Source organism: Erpetoichthys calabaricus, chromosome 3 (assembly GCF_900747795.2).
Source record: "Erpetoichthys calabaricus chromosome 3, fErpCal1.3, whole genome shotgun sequence".
Classification (NCBI taxonomy): Eukaryota; Metazoa; Chordata; class Cladistia; order Polypteriformes; family Polypteridae; genus Erpetoichthys; species Erpetoichthys calabaricus.
In genome coordinates, this window is record NC_041396.2 from 112,541,719 (window position 1) to 112,558,739 (window position 17,021).

At 38.5% G+C, this 17,021-nt stretch overlaps 1 protein-coding gene across 1 annotated transcript; it reads left to right on the plus strand.

Moving 5' to 3' along the window:
- The first annotated feature begins 2,264 nt into the window (after positions 1-2,264).
- LOC114648312 (radial spoke head protein 9 homolog) lies at positions 2,265-13,616 on the plus strand. Its single transcript, XM_028797285.2, has 5 exons — positions 2,265-2,649; positions 3,112-3,271; positions 5,776-5,905; positions 10,510-10,656; positions 13,304-13,616. The coding sequence occupies exons 1-5, from the start codon at positions 2,423-2,425 to the stop codon at positions 13,462-13,464; spliced, it is 825 nt and encodes a 274-aa protein (XP_028653118.1). The 5' UTR covers positions 2,265-2,422; the 3' UTR covers positions 13,465-13,616.
- Positions 13,617-17,021: the final 3,405 nt, after the last annotated feature.

Sequence of the window (17,021 nt, forward strand, 5' to 3'; positions counted from 1 at the left end):
AGGTTTGAGAATATTATATAAAACACTTACAGTATCCCTGCATAACTATTTGTACGAGTTACGCAACCCTGACACATTTGGCCACGGTACAGTGACTGATGGAGAAATTATTTATCCTCTCAGTGAACTGCAAAGCAATCATAGTCTTGTGACACCTCAGATCTTCACATATGCTATTCATTTGCAAAGTGTGTACAGTGCATCCGGAAAGTATTCACAGCGCATCACTTTTTCCACATTTTATTATGTTACAGCCTTATTCCAAAATGGGTTAAATTCATTTTTTTCCTCAGAATTCTACACACAACACCCCATAATGACAACGTGAAAAAAGTTTACTTGAGGTTTTTGCAAATTTATTAAAAATGAAAAAACTAAGAAATCACATGTACATAAGTATTCACAGCCTTTGCTCAATACTTTGTCGATGCACCTTTGGCAGCAATTACAGCCTCATGTCTTTTTGAATATGATTCCACAAGCTTGGCACACCTATCCTTGGCTAGTGTCACCCATTCCTTTTTGCAGCACCTCTCAAGCTCCATCAGGTTGGATGTGAAGCGTTGGTGCACAGCCATTTTAAGATCTCTCCAGAGATGTTCAATCGGATTCAAGTCTGGGCTCTGGCTGGGCCACTCAAGGACATTCACAGAGTTGTCTTGAAGCCACTCCTTTGTTATCTTGGCTGTGTGCTTAGGGTCGTTGTCCTGCTGAAAGATGGACCGTCGCCCCAGTCTGAGGTCAAGAGCACTCTGGAGCAGGTTTTCATCCAGGATGTCTCTGTACATTGCTGCAGTCATCTTTCCCTTTATCCTGACTAGTCTCCCAGTCCCTGCCGCTGAAAAACATCCCCATAGCATGATGCTGCCAACACCATGCTTCACTGTAGGGATGGTATTGGCCTGACAGAGTGACCATTGGGTTCTTGGTCACCTCCTTGACTAAGGCCCTTCTCCCCCGATCGCTCAGTTTAGATGGCCGGCCAGCTCTAGGAAGAGTCCTGGTGGTTTCGAACTTCTTCCACGGATGATGGAGGCCACTGTGCTCATTGAGACCTTCAAACCAGCTGAAATTTTTCTGTAACCTTTCCCAGATTTGTGCCTCGAGACAATCCTGTCTCGGAGGTCTACAGACAATTCCTTTGACTTCATGCTTGGTTTGTGCTCTGACATGAACTGTCAACTGTGGGACCTTATATAGACAGGTGTGTGCCTTTCCAAATCATGTCCAATCAACTGAATTTACCACAGGTGGACTCCAATTAAACTGCTGAAACATCTCAAGGATGATCAGGGGAAACAGGATGCACCTGAGCTCAATTCTGAGCTTCATGGCAAAGGCTGTGAATACTTATGTACATGTGATTTCTCAGTTTTATTTTATATAAATTTGCAAAAACCTCAAGTAAACTTTTTTCACGTTGTCATTATGGGGTGTTGTGTGTAGAATTCTGAGGATAAAAATGAATTTAATCCATTTTGGAATAAGGATGTAACATAACAAAATGTGGAAAATGTGATGCGCTGTGAATACTTTCCGGATGCACTGTAATTCATATAATGGACAAAATTACTACAATTTTTATACTAAAAAAAACAAAGTTGAAATCTAGAAAAAAAATGCAAATTTTAAAAATTTATTTAGACGGTAGCAGGAAAAAAAGTTTTAAAAACGGGCAATTAGAGTTATAAAAAAACTGAACAGATTTAATTAAATTGTAAAAAGGTCGTCACTTCCCAGCGCCCTAAGCTTCAGCTGAATCCCGAGATATTCCTATTGCATGGAGAGTTCTTTTTTCCTTTACTGATTATTTTCTTTGATTGTAAGTGTGCAACCTCAGAAGACTCAGCCAGAATCCTCAGACGTAAGCTCAGCAAAGGGCCAGTGCGTAACTCACTTCCGCGTCATACCTTTATGTTTTTCGTCGTTACCTGCACCGTTAACATTTCGAGCTAGCACGTGGTTCACAATTTTAAATGTTATCCATTTACTTGTTTCTTTATCTGATACTTTTAAAATAGCGAAACAGGTAGAGTTGCCGCAGATACTTTGCCACGAATGGCGTTTGTATCACGTGACTGGGCGAGTGTTGCTGTCTCGTTGTTATGGAAACCCAACAATTTCAACTATATTCAAGGAGCGAATTTTTATATCTTTAAATAGTTTACCTGAAAAACTAATGCAAATGTGCCAACAGATTTATTGTGTGATTTGAAATCTGTGCAAAAGCTGGTCTCCGAAAGACGACGGTGGAAACGTGTTTCTAAGGAAACAGTTTACATTGGCAACCAGTACCTGACAGGCATGCGGAGGGGAGCTGCTACTCAGACTGACCTGATCGCAGCTTTCTATTTATGTTTATAAAAACGACCGAACTCATCGCATATATTTACTTGTATTGGGTTTGTTTTTAAACGCTGTAATGGATTCAGCCTCTGTACATTTCTCTTTAGACCTTGTTTCTGGCTGCGGCTCACTTCTGAGTCCAGAACAGAAAACGGCGCTTCAGACATCTTTGGTGATTTTGAAAAGGAACTACAAATTTACTCGTGTTTTATTCTGGGGCAAAATATTCGGAATCAAGGCGGATTATTATATAGCACGTGGACTGGGTGCCGATGAGATGAGAGATAAAACGATTTTGTACAGGTATCTTTTTTTACATTTTTAAAATTATGTTTAGAGTATGTTTTCCACATAGTACTGCTTTTGAATTGCTAAATTTAAACTTAACGTTTTTTAAATCTATCCATTTTTCTCACCTGCTTGTCCGCTGGAAGCAATTGCCTGTGCAGGCAACAGTGGGAGCAAAGCAGGAATCCATCCTGGATGGGACGAAAGGCAATCGTAGGGCACTCAGACACACCTGCACATTCTCTTACTGGGCTAGTTTAGAGCTGCCAATTTAACCTAAAACATCCCTCTGTGGGATAACATGCAGACTCAGTATTGGCATTTAACAGGCAATGATTTGAACCTGGGACTGTGACTATTGAGGCTGCAGCACAAATCAGTGAGTCACAATAAATTATTCATACAGTATGGCTTCTAGTACTTTTATAGTAAACTTATAGTACTTCTTTTTGGTAAACTATATTTTATATCTTGCAGCTTAAACTGTATGGACTGGAACCTGCTCCCTCCAGCAACAAAGGACATGATTGCCGAGGCATCTGTCATAAAAGGTTGGTTCATGGGAGATCCCTCTCATGAGTATGAATATTCAGAGACGAAAAAGACTGGTGAAGAAGATCAAGAGGAGGAAACTTCAGTGAGTGTTTCTCAAAGTATTGGTGGGGAGTTGCGTTTAGTGTACTTTTTGTGAGAAACAAAAACAATCAAGCTACCTTAAACATAGCATTACTGTTCAGTACAGTACAGAATCCTTACAGTTGTTATCTGAACCTGCATTATTCAAAGCTAGTGCCAGGATCACTTGGTAATAGTCACTGACGGTCTCTAGATTCAGTGTTTCTTCTTTAGGCTAGTTTATAGTCATCAATTAACTTACAATGCACATTAATAAGAGATGGGATAAAACCATAGAATCCAGAGAAAAACTGCACACAGATGCTGGGAAGAACATGCAAATTATACAACAACATTTACCAGACCAAGATTTGAATTCCATCCTCTGCAGTTATGAGGCAGCATCTTTAACCACTGTGCAAGTACGCAATAAATAAATATTAAATAATTTATTTGAACCTTATTCTTTGTTAGCTAAATATGGCTTTAGAGTTGTACAATCTGTTATCTTAGATTTATGAAGGAACCACATTAAGTCTTATTAATTTAAGTAATTTAGTGCACTAGTCAGCATTTTAACATTCTATAAGCCTGCATAATTTATTTCAGGGGCTTCGGAGGCTGTAGCCCACGTCAGTAGCATTGGGCACAAGGCAGGTACTAACCCTAGACAGGGTGCCAGTTAATTGCAATAGTAGTACTATATTATTTCACAAATAATTAAAACATTACTTTTATAAAAGTAGTAATATAGTTAGCAATAAAAGGAGTAAAGGCTAAAATAAAGTATCCATCCATCCATCCATTTTCCAACCCGCTGAATCCGAACACAGGGTCACGGGGGTCTGCTGGAGCCAATCCCAGCCAACACAGGGCACAAGGCAGGGAACCAATCCTGGGCAGGGTGCCAACCCACCGCAGGACACACACAAACACACCCCCACACCAAGCACACACTAGGGCCAAGTTATAATCGCCAATCCACCTAACCTGCATGTCTTTGGACTGTGGGAGGAAACCGGAGCGCCCGGAGGAAACCCACGCAGACACGGGGAGAACATGCAAACTCCACGCAGGGAGGACCCGGGAAGCAAACCCAGGTCTCCAGGTCTCTCAACTGCGAGGCAGCAGCGCTACCCACTGCGCCACCGTGCCGCCCTAAAATAAAGTATTTAAAAGCATATTACTGAATTCTACAAAGTATATACTTAAATATTATTTAAAAGTATCCTATGTCATGTAATAATATTATTTTTAAAGTTCATCACAAGTGGCTGCCATCACTATTTGGTGGTTCAACACACCCTCTAAAGCAGGGGTGAGTAGAGTTGGTCCTGGAGGGCCACAATGGCTGGAAGTTTTTGCAGTTGCTTAAGGAAACCAATCTTTGTCAATAAAAGATCTTATTTCATGGCTTTTTAGTGCTTTAATTCTGCCATGTTAGATCATTCTTATATCGCAGATTTTTTTCCTTTCTAACAATATCATCCCAAATGATTTGAAGACTAAAATGGATAGTTCATTTTCATTCCTTCAATTCTTTGTCTGCAGTTTCTTTTCAAATATTTTATTAAGCCAGATAGTTCATGATGAATACCCACAGATGTAAATGGAAACAAGCTACATTTATTTTTATTTTTTATTTTACATTTAATTGCTAGTGAACAATTAAAAACAGTGACTGTGACTGGTTAAGACTAAAACAAGTAATTAAGGGTGGGAAATCTTAACAAGCAAGACAACTAAAATGATGCAGAAAAATATCACATGAGCAATAAGTGCTTCATCAGTAATAACTGACTTCTCATTAAGAAATTGGTTTGGAACAAAAAACCTGCAGCCACTACAGCCCTTGAGGACAGATATTGCTCACCCCTGTTCTAGAGTACCACTATGTCTAGAGTAATCCTAAAAAAATGATTTGGTTAAACCAAAGCAAAATAACATTTATGTTTTGCACAATGTTGCTTGAAAATTTCAGAACCCCTTTTTTAGTTTGGGCGGCACGGTGGCGCAGTTGGTAGCGCTGCTGCCTCACAGTTAGGAGACCTGGGTTTGCTTCCCGGGTCCTCCCTGCGTGGAGTTTGCATGTTCTCCCTGTGTCTGCGTGGGTTTCCTCCGGGTACTCTGGTTTCCTTCCACAGTCCAAGGTGCATTGGCAATTCTAAATTGTCCCTAGTGTGTGTGTGTGTGTGTGTGTGTGCGCCCTGCAGTGGGTTGGTGCCCTGCCTGGGGTTTGTTTCCTGCCTTGCGCCCTGTGCTGGCTGGGATTGGCTCCAGCGGACCCCCGAGACCCTGTAGTTAGGATATAGTGGGTTGGATAATGGATGGATGTTTTAGTTCTTTTCTTTCTTCTAAAAACTTTATTGTTTCAAACTAGACTTTAGTAAAAGAGGGAATTTATAGCTACAAATTATGTACTGTGCAGAAGAACTGATGTATGTAACAAAAAAATAAAAGTATATCTCTATGTGAAAAATCTAATACTTTTCTATTTGTATAATATTTGTACAATATATTTTGCAGATAAAGATCAAAGAAGAGCACCGACTTACTGCAACAATATCACTAATAGATGATGATGTGGCAGTAGTTCCTCGGGGGGCTTACATACAGACTCCTCATGGTCACATACACACCAACAGGAGCTTCCAAGGTATTAGAACAGCTGAAAAAGAATTATTTGTCGTAGTTGTATGTCTCTTAAAATAAATGCCTGATGTGATGCCTGAAATTATGCAAAGATATTAAATTATACATGTAAAATTAGTACACAATGCATATATGTAATTTCTTTACATGAAAAAATGTATGCTTGTGCATAGGCGGGCTTACATGTCTGACACTCCTTCCAAGGTTGATTCCTGCCTTATAGCCAAAGCTGCCATAACAGGCTCCAGTCCCCACTAACTGGATTAAGCAAATATGAAAGTGGATAGTGATTTCTGCACATTTCATTCAATCCAATTTATTTTTGTATAGCACGGTTCACAGAGTACAGCTCTAGGCACTTGCACATATTTAGAACTATAATTAATAAAGCATTTCTAAACCATACAACAGTTTTTTATACAGCACATAAACACACATTTCTTTAAAATATATGGTAAAAAAGAGCACTTTCAATGTTAAAGAAATTACAATGTGAAATTCATTAATACTTTAACTTGAGATATGGCCACCTGACAACACAGGAGAGAAAAACTTAAATTTCAGTCAACAAAATTACTGGAAAAAAACCCCTTGATGTTCAGTTAAACAGATAAAGTTACAGTTTTTGATGACAAAAGCCAATCAGTTATTATTGATGAACCAGCCAATCCCCCCCCCCCCCAAGACCCCCCCCCCCCACCGGGGATTTTACAATATCTTAAGTACATGCTGAACAGTCTAATAAGAAGCTGAAACATAAACAGTTATTTTCTATGTGTAGAATGTTTGTGGTTGTTGGTCAATATCCTGGAAATTATAATATAAATGTCACATTTAAAATAGTTCATTAACTTTTTTGGGTTGGAGGAAAAGATCAAAACGTTATGTAAAAGCAGCATTTAAATGCACTTCATGTATAAACTAAATGATAGCAATACAAACAATTTTTTCTTCCAGAAGGCAAGTTCTTCCTGAATGCTGTAAGGGCATAAGAGCAGGCAAGAGAAGGCAACATGTCCTACATTAAGCAGTCCATCATGTTTCAGATTAACTTGTGCAATAATAGCGCAAGGGCCGGGTCCAATTTGGACCATTTAAATGGAGTCTCCTGGATCCAAAATTATTTCAAACTAATTATCAGGAATAAATGCTAAAGGAATACCTAAATTTATTAGCTTATATTTTGACATAAAACATGTTAAAATATACATTTTTTTCTTTCTCTTCTGCCACCTCCCTAAAAAAAATTGTCAAAGTTATTGGTTTCAACACATTTTATGGATAATGTTGCAAGGCTCGTGAGTTGCCCTTGGAGTATATCTGACCACAGAGAATATAAGATCGATTTTAACTTGAAAAACTCCATTTCCCAAATATTACTGTAAATGGTATTATAAAAAATTCCTATCAGCATACAGGTAACATACTAATGTTTGGTTTGAATGTATTTTTTTTTTTGCTCTACAGATTTTTTTTATATGTACAAATGCCAAAACAGGCAAAAAAAAAAGAGAAAAACTTCACAAATCAAGCTTTACCTCAATAAAAAGTGGTTAAAAACTTAAAAAATAGAAACACAAGAAAAAAGAAAAACCTAAAACAGATATGCAAAATTCCATATAAAAGCTAGGCTAAATGGAAACAAGTAATAAAAATACATACATGAATAATTTAAAAATACAAGCAATATAAACTGAATCAGGAAAAGTTCCTGTGAGTGTTGACAGGCCTGTTTTTTCATGACAGGAATATTATAAGCAAGTACTGTATGTGACAATAATAATCCTATAAACCAATAAGTATCTGGAAACAAAGAAGGACTTAGAATGTTTCAAATGTTAGAGGTAGAATGAGAAAAGGAATGTCTGTGTCTGTTAAAGTGGCTATTCGTCAGCTTCTCATAAAAAATGCAAGACTCTGATGTCTGTTGTGGGCCACATGAACAAGGTACAGGGTGCAGTGAACAGGTAATGATTTCTAGTGATCAGTAACCAAAAAAGTGGTCTTAATCTACTTTGATCATGTTAGCAGATGGAAGCGTTGAATCCTACTGTTGATTGAACAATTATTATTTTTGCAACCATATCCCACTAGGCACCTCTTCCATTGGGTTGTCCATTACCACTAAAAATAATCTTCCTCTACAGTGGACAAATTATGTATTTCTATATATTTATTTATGTGGCCTTTTCCTTAATAAGGTCCAGTGGGTCTGCTCCTAAGATAGTGTGCATTCTGCAGGTTATTCCATAGGTTGATGATAATTAATATGAAAAGATTTGGTTGTTTTTCACTTCAACGATACTTCTTACCAAGGCTGGATTAAGACCCACACAGGGTGATTTAATGAACAGAGTTTCCTAACAGAGACTTGATCTCACTTTTAGCAATTCCTTTCAGCGTGGACACACCTGGTCTTTTTATGCAGCACGTTTGTTCACACTCATTATTTCAGTGCGCAGAAACCTTCATCTGGTTTGAGTGGGGCGGGGGGATGTTGAGAACCCTTCATAGTTTTGGCACACAAATACTCAATCTTTTCATTAAGCATCTCTGGCATCAAGGGCCCTTTAGCATGCACCCAGAACACCCTGTTGGTAGATAAGCCCATGCTTCTTATACATATTTATCTCTACTCTCAGGTTCATGAATGACAAAGTCTTTGAAAAGACTAGGACTGAACTCTATCTCTACCTTGTGCCAATTTAGTCCACTTTTGTCTACGATAACTAACTATCATCTGCACAATTTCTTTATAAAATATTTTATTCAATTTTTTTTTTTCCTAGAGATAACCCTAAGCCTACCCCTACCCCTAACCCTAATTTCACTAAATCTGAACAAAATGTCTACTAATATTGTATCTTGACATACAATATGAAACCTGTTTAATCAAGCTTAACCCCTTCACCGCCCTCTGCCGGATATATCCGGCACCGCTGTTTTAATGCTAACGCCATACTGCCGGAATTATCCGGCACATTTGCCTGTGGTTATATGAATGCCTGGCAAGTAGTATAACTGACGGTTTGGCGTGGGTATTATTACTACGTTGTATTTCGACAAGTCTGTGGTTGTTTTGGCCGGTCATGTGACGTGATTCGCATGTAACAGCTGTGAATATGGCGAAACGTAAACTGACTTCAAGTGAGGCTTTGCAGGCGATTTTGGACAGTTCTGATCATGATTGTAGCAGTTCTGAAGAAGATTTTAGTGACAGTGATGAGCAGCAACGTGCGCTGCATGATACTGTGAATGAAGACGCATCGGATGACGGCGCTGAGTGGGTGTATCCCCAGCATCTCAGCTGGGCTGCTGCCCGTGGTGAACTACCTTTTCTGCATTCGTTTGAGGGAACGTGTGGCTTTATTGTTGATGTAAACAATTACACTGCTGAGCAGTTTTATGAGCTGTTTGTGTCACCTGATTTGATTAGACATTTTGTTCATCAGACAAATCTGTATGCAGCACAGTTTATTGAGAAAAATCCCAATTTACCTCCACATTCCCGTGTTCGTGCTTGGTTTGACACTGATGAAAACGAAATGAAAAAATTCATTGGGATTTTGATGTTGATGGGAATAATCAGAAAACCAGATATTGAGATGTACTGGTCTACAGATCCTATGTATGCAACACATATTTTTGCAGCTGTCATGACACGTAACCGATTCTCTTTGCTGCTGAAATTCTTTCATTTGAATGACAACAGAAACGAGCCAGATAAGAAAGATCCAAACCGCGACCGCTTGTTCAAGCTACGTCCTTTGATTGATCATTTATTTGAAGCATTTCAGTTGCCCTACATGCCAGGACCGTCAGTTGCAGTTGATGAAAGTTTATTGTCGTGGAAGGGCCGCTTACAGTTTCGACAGTATCTACCATTGAAAAGGGCACGGTTTGATATCAAGATGTTTTGCTTAGCTGAGAATTCAGGTTACATTTATAGATTTCGTGTATACACTGGCAACTTGCACAACATTTAGTGGTCAATACTGCTTGAATAAATGTGAAAAATGTAAAAAAAATGTAAAAAAGTAAAAAAACAAAAATTGTTCAGATTTCGCCTGGCTTGGGGAATATTTAGGGAGTTGGCGGTTAAAGGGTTAAGGATGTGGGTTGGATCAGAGCCTATACTAGAAGCATTGAGTACCACACCGGGACTAACTTGGTACATCTCACCACTCAATTGCAGGACCTACTCAAACACTGATATATACACACACTCTATCAGGACCAGGTTAGAGGGAATAGTCTGCCAAACCTACATGGCTTTAGGACTAAGCAGCAAAACAGGAGTGTCTAACAAAAAACCCATATAGACACAGGAGAGCATGCAATTTCTGCACAGACATTGATGGACCAGGATTCCCAGGACTCTTGAACTTTGAGGTAGCAGTACTAACCAGTGTGCCACTGGACTGCCCCATATTAACAACTTTCTATTGATTTTTTTTTAAACTTTGTACTTTATTAATCAAAGGTGTCAGTATGTGTACTGGTTTTATAAATCACCTAGCATAATAATAATAATACTATACTAATGAAGTCTTTCCAATAGTGATTTTAACAGTGAAAATGCTAACAAGTATTTTTTAAACATTTTAGGGTTATCAATGACTGAAGCAAAGAAGTTAAATAATTATTTTCACTTTACTGAACCAATTTACCTAAAGAAGAAATCACTGTTGGAAAAAGCGGACATGGACCCATCAATTGATTTTCTAGATTCCCTTGAAGAGGATGTCCCAAAAGGTAAAGATAAAAATAAGGTGTAAAAGATAGTGATTATATTGTTGCAGTTTTTGTTTATAAAATTCAATGAAAAAATCTTGAACCATGAATGCATTTCAACTGCTTATGTACACCGTTTTTTTGCTACTGCATATAAACCACTGAGTCCGAAATATGTATCTTGAGTATATACATAACCTTTTAATTCTGAAGCTGTGTCCATTTATAATGATATTCAAGCACCATATTACAATTATCTAAGTATGGCCTTATCTTAGGGTGCTGTCAACTGTTTTAAATATCTGTTAGCTGAGTGAAGGTATTTGGCTTCCCGTTTTAAACCAGAACCTGCATTCCCTTCTTATATACAGTAGAGGCAAAAGACTAGGCAGATAAACAAGGCCCATAAGTCCTTTATTGATGTTAAGAAAGGCATTTAATTAAAGAAAGCTGTAAGAAAGTTAGGGAGCTAAACAATCTGGTCATCTACGGTGGATGGCAAGTCAATTGATTTCTTTCCCCCCCAAGTTATTTCATAGTATACACTTAAGTTCCAAAATTATCAACCAAAATGTATTAGGCAAAAAATAATCGATACTTAAACTGTTCACATATGTTTTGTAGAGCCCAATACTCTGATCACCTTAACCTTAAGTTAAAGCCTTAAGAATCATCCATCCATCCATCCATCCATCCATTTTCCAACCCGCTGAATCCGAACACAGGGTCACGGGGGTCTGCTGGAGCCAATCCCAGCCAAAACAGGGCACAAGGCAGGAACCAATCCCGGGCAGGGTGCCAACCCACCACAGGACACACACAAACACACCCACACACCAAGCACACACTAGGGCCAATTTAGAATCGCCAATCCACTTAACCTGCATGTCTTTTGACTGTAGGAGGAAAAGGAGCGCCCGGAGGAAGCCCACGCAGACACGGGGAGAACATGCAAACTCCACGCAGGGAGGACCCGGGAAGCGAACCCAGGTCCCCAAATCTCCCAACTGTGAGGCAGCAGCGCTACCCGCTGCGCCACTGTGCCGCCCCATAAGAATCAGTCATATTATAAAGTCCAAGTACAAGCAAGCAGCAAATGGGCAATATATACAAATACTGTAAAATACAGCAGGCATGGCAAAAACAAAGGGGGGGGGGAGGTAGGTAAGTATTACAGAAGCAAACAATTGACATTTCTGGAAAGATTACTGTAGAAAGAAATTAATAACTCAAAGTATAATTTACATTTTAGTATTTTTAATCTTGTTCTGTCCAGGTCTCATTCCTACCATGCACCCGATGACACTTGGAGTAGACGCCATCTCCCTGCAACCCTAAAATTATACATAAGGATAATGGATTGTTCATAATACCTTAAATTCATTTAAACAGATTATCACATCTGGTCATTCATCCATATATCGTGCAGATCCACTTCAACCAATTGAGGGTAGTGGGGGACTAAAGCCTCCTCCCAGCAGCATTGAGCATAGGCAGAAACAATCCTAGACTTAGTTACACTATTGACTAGTTACTAACAAGCATATGTTTGAGACATGGGAGTAAAATCAGATTACCCACACACTCCATTTGACAGCACCCAGTCTGCAATTCAAACCCAAGATTTTGAAGCAGTGAGGCAGCAGCATTAACAGCTCATGTAATGATGTAATCAACATACCCCCATATAAACATTTAAATAATATCATTTCAAAATATTAAAATACCTTGCAAAATAACAGAGTAACTTAAGCATCATTGTCTTGTTAACAACAACCAGGATCAGCCAGAAACAAACTTAGCAGGACAACACTATGATTTCATGGAGGGCTGATTACAATCCAAATGAAACTCACAGTATTTTCAATTTACAGAAGATATGCATGAGAGTGCATACTAGAGCAAACCTAACTTTGTATTTTACACAACGCAACATCACAGGTTAGCACTTTAACAAACCAAGCTGAGGTTGTATCCATCAAACACACTTAAAGAAATACATCAAACCTAATTTTTTTTTTATACGTTACTTACCACAAGTGCTTTGTAATTGGTGGCCAAGAAAAAAATTTAATGTTATCTTTTCATGCAGAATGCAGAGAAAAAAAAGATTCACATAATAGAAGCCAACAGTGGGGTGGGGAGCACAGAACCCACATGTTAGTTACCCAGTCATATGACTTTTTAAATTGAAAGTCCGTGGCTCTCGCTCGTTCTTTGGGCTACAGTCCTGTCTCCAGTTCAAAAAGTTAGTCCCATGAGGCTTTAGTTTCATGTTTTTGATGTCCGTTTATTCTAGAAGTAACTAAAAAATATTTTAGCAAAAAAATCATGCATTTTGCACATTTAGAGCATACGACTCCTTTAAGTTAAAATGTATAAGGTGGCACAGGCTTACATATGCAGAAGATGTCAAGACACAGTACTGAATATATTGTTTAGTACAACAGAAGAGTACTGAACATACCATTTACTGTAACAGAAGAATTTGTATTGGTGAGGAAAACTAGTCCTGATGGAGGGGACTGGGCCCATGCTGGCCCTAGTGTTGGCAGACCTAATACTGGTAACTCTAATGTCAAGTGAAAATGATTATGGTCTTATGAAATAACACTGGAACCTACCCACTGATGTCAAATTTAAACAAACTGTTTCTGTTTTGTTTCAGGATCATGGAGTCTGCAGTCTGAGAAAGGGAACAGTGTAGTTCTCCTACGCAGTCTTCTTTGGCTTGGTCTTAGCTTTTACCACATCCCTATGACATCTCATCATGGCTACATTTACATGGGCACTGGACAAAAAAACATAGATCTTCCTTTTATGTTGTAGGAAAGACACAAACTCCCTCCATGAACAACTACAGACATATAAATGGTAGCATATATTGGCAAAAATACAATTAATGTATTGTTTTATAATTTGTGATTTTTTTGTCCTTACGAATCTTCATCATTAAACAAATGTGTGATATTACAAGTTAATGATATGTAATTTTCATCCTTAATCATCAATATTATATTTATATCAACATTATACTTATGCAAATTTTGCACCAACATACTAGGCAGGCTTTTGCCAAAGCCATGAAAGGTTATATGGCACTGCTTCCCTTTAATTCCGTAAAATATGATACTGGGAGCAATTTCAGGGACTCAGTGACATCAAGGCCTGTCATTAACATAGTCCAACACTTACAAACACTTGTGGTGTTTGACTTTACAACTATAAAGCACATAGCAGAGTTTTGTGGCAACAGTTAAGAGAAAGACAAAAAGCTCTCAATGACAGATATCCTGCAGAACAAGAAGTTTCACAGACAACCACTCTCCCAATAAAGATATTATAAATAATTCAAGAAAATCTAGAACTGTTGGACGAGTAATGTCACTAGCAGCAGCTTCCAAAGCTTCAGTCCCTAATCTTTGAGAAGCCCACACCCCCAACACCATCCCAAGAATTTAGGCATCCAGCCTCTGATCTTTGTGAACCCCCCTCTCGTCCCATGATCTCATGTGTCCAGGTCCTCCCATTCTGTGACCTGACATGCATGGCTGACAGGGCAAAAACAAATTGTGCACTCCACTCACTCTCACCCCGCCCTATTTTCCATCTAATATATACTTGTGGGCATCATCTAAAGGCATCATCTCAGATTTGAGTCCCAAATAAGTGCCAAGGCTAGTGGCACCCCCAGCCCCTCCTTCGGCTTTCATTTAATACATATACAGTATAAATCTGTCTTGCTAAATATTACAGGCAGCAGTAATGAGGAGTGGAAGGACACCAATTGACTCTGTGAGCCATCTCTAATACCACTGATTCTCCTGCCCCCAATATGTCCCATAGGTAAGACTTTCAGTCTGTTGGCCTTGTTTAGTTGGCTATTGTGTCCCAGTATCAAGATGATTGAATAGCTTCTAGTGCGAATCAATTTTACTGCAAGAGGCACCTGTCATTAGAGTAAGAGAGGAAAATCTACAAAGTATACAAGTTAAAGTGATCTCTCTTAAGGTAAATTTGACAGAATAAAACTAATCCGTAAATTAAGTTGGACAGAATGCTTATCTGCTGTAGTAGACAAATTTGGCAAAACTTTTCAATGGTAGAGTTTGAAATTTCAAAAATTGTATAAAATGTGCTCCATTTGAGATATCTAAATGAAAACTGAGCATTACCCGACACATTTCCATGAAGAATAAGTGAGCCATGTTTCAACAACAAGAGTCAACTGGCACCTAAGATATTTCATATACACGTATAGACATGGTAACCACAGCAGGGGCTTTTTTGCATTATAAAGGTATATGGACGAAGCAAGACCAACATCCAAACTCCACAAAGGCAATACTAGTCAAACCACTAAAGGCAGAGTCTCAGCAGGACTGAAGTTAAGAGACGGCACTGCACCCTGTAAAACTGTAAATAAATATTTTCATTCTCTAAAGCTACTTAATCCAATTCAGGGGCATGAGAAGTTGGAGGCTTAAATGAAAACAGTAATATTATTGTGGTGACAAGGGAGCTAATTATACTAAAAATGTATTTTACTAACATTCCTGGAGAATCTTTAAGTTCTTTTGGCAGATTGCACAAAAACTTGTTACTCCAAAGACTCAACTGCCAAAAGCAATTTTATTTATCTTCATAATTATATAATGGCCTGTAGAGGCACAAGCACAGGGCTTAACTAAATAATCTGCAGAGCAGGGCACAATGTCAACACTGTGAGGGAGATAGAGGTTGGTTATTTGTTTGAATTGTAAAACTTTAGAAGCAGATGGAAGCAGAATTTCTATTAAAAAAAAAATCAGTCCTACCTTCTAACTTTAGTTTCAAGAGTGAATGGGAGTGAGATGGCCATTTAGAGTATAGGCAGGAACACAGTACTATTTAAACAGAAGTGGTGTTTAAAAAAACAAATTAGTGACATAAATCCCTGTAAGAGCATCTTGTGATTACAGAGTATGCTTTGCAGTATAACCATTAATAAAATCAGCAAAGTGAGAGAAAAGTGTTCTTGTAAGGTAAGAGGCCTATTACCTTGACATGGAGGAACAGACCTAATAACTGGCAGTAACAACTTGTGACTGCACCTCACTCATTAAGAAGTGACATGGACAAAAGAAGGTACAAAAATGGAACACGATAATTCACAAATTGTTTTGTGGTGTTTCATAGCTGGAGAACAATGAACTGTGAAGTTTAAACACCTGCTTCAAAAATAAGTAAGTTTAAAGCAAATTTAGTTATTAAAGTATAGTCTGACCAAGAATGGCCTAGTGGTTACAACTGTATAGAACATTTTCCAGAGCAGAATGAATGTTGGAATTGGCCTTGTAATGATACCAGGAACGGTTGATTCTCCAAGATCTGCAAAGATCAGTGTAGATGATTTTGGCTAAGTCTTGGTGATGAGGAATAGAATATCATTATGTAGTATTATTATTGGAGTTGTATTTTAGATATCATTTTTTTAAGTTTTAAGATGTTAAAAGTATTAAACACAATAAGAATGGTTATGTAGGTCATATAGATGTAAACTCCTCAGCTAATGTATAGTTAGGCTTTTGTAAGCTAGGTTAGAACTTTGATGTACTTTGTTAATGGTTAAGGACTGATTTGAACTACCAAACAAATTATCGAAATTGTGACAACTACCAGATTTAAACATCAAAAGCAAGGTCTGAACTTGATCAGCTCGTGATAATTCCATTTAATAAAAAAAAAAGTAGATGAATGCACCTGTAGCAGTGCTACTATTAGTTAAAACCACATCTCCCAGCAGTCCCTGCAGAGGCTCTGATTGGTCTTCTGTCTGGGATGCAGGGGCTGTTGGGGTCAAAGGTGGTTAGAGTGGCTCTTAAAAGGAGGGCCGGTATCCAAAGAGGGGTGTGTTTTTTTGTAAGCTGTGCTCTGTGTACCTGTCTGTCTGCCTTCTATTGGGTTAACCGTACTTAGTCATGTCCTGGATTGTTTCGTTGTTGGGGTCTGGATTGTCTTCTGTCTACCTGTGTGCTGAGGACTGATAGTGGATTCATGGCCTTCCCGCAAGAAAAGGAGCGCTCCTGAACCATCCACCCATCGTCACCATTTTCAGGGACTACTGATAGGACTGTCTTTTGATTCCCTTTCAACGTACAGATTTCTGGACTTACTATCTTCATCATTTCATTACATCTGGTGCGGTTTTCCATGGACTTTGCTGTGGGGGGTTGTTTGTGTTTGATTGTTTAATGTAATATTGCCGTAGGGGTACGGGGTGGTATTGTTTTCATTTATTTCATTATATTCTTTAATTGTTGTTCGATTTCAGTATGCATTAATTTGTCTGTGTTTATGAGTCCCTGGGATCTCCTCCATAAAAATAAATAAATCATCATCTTATT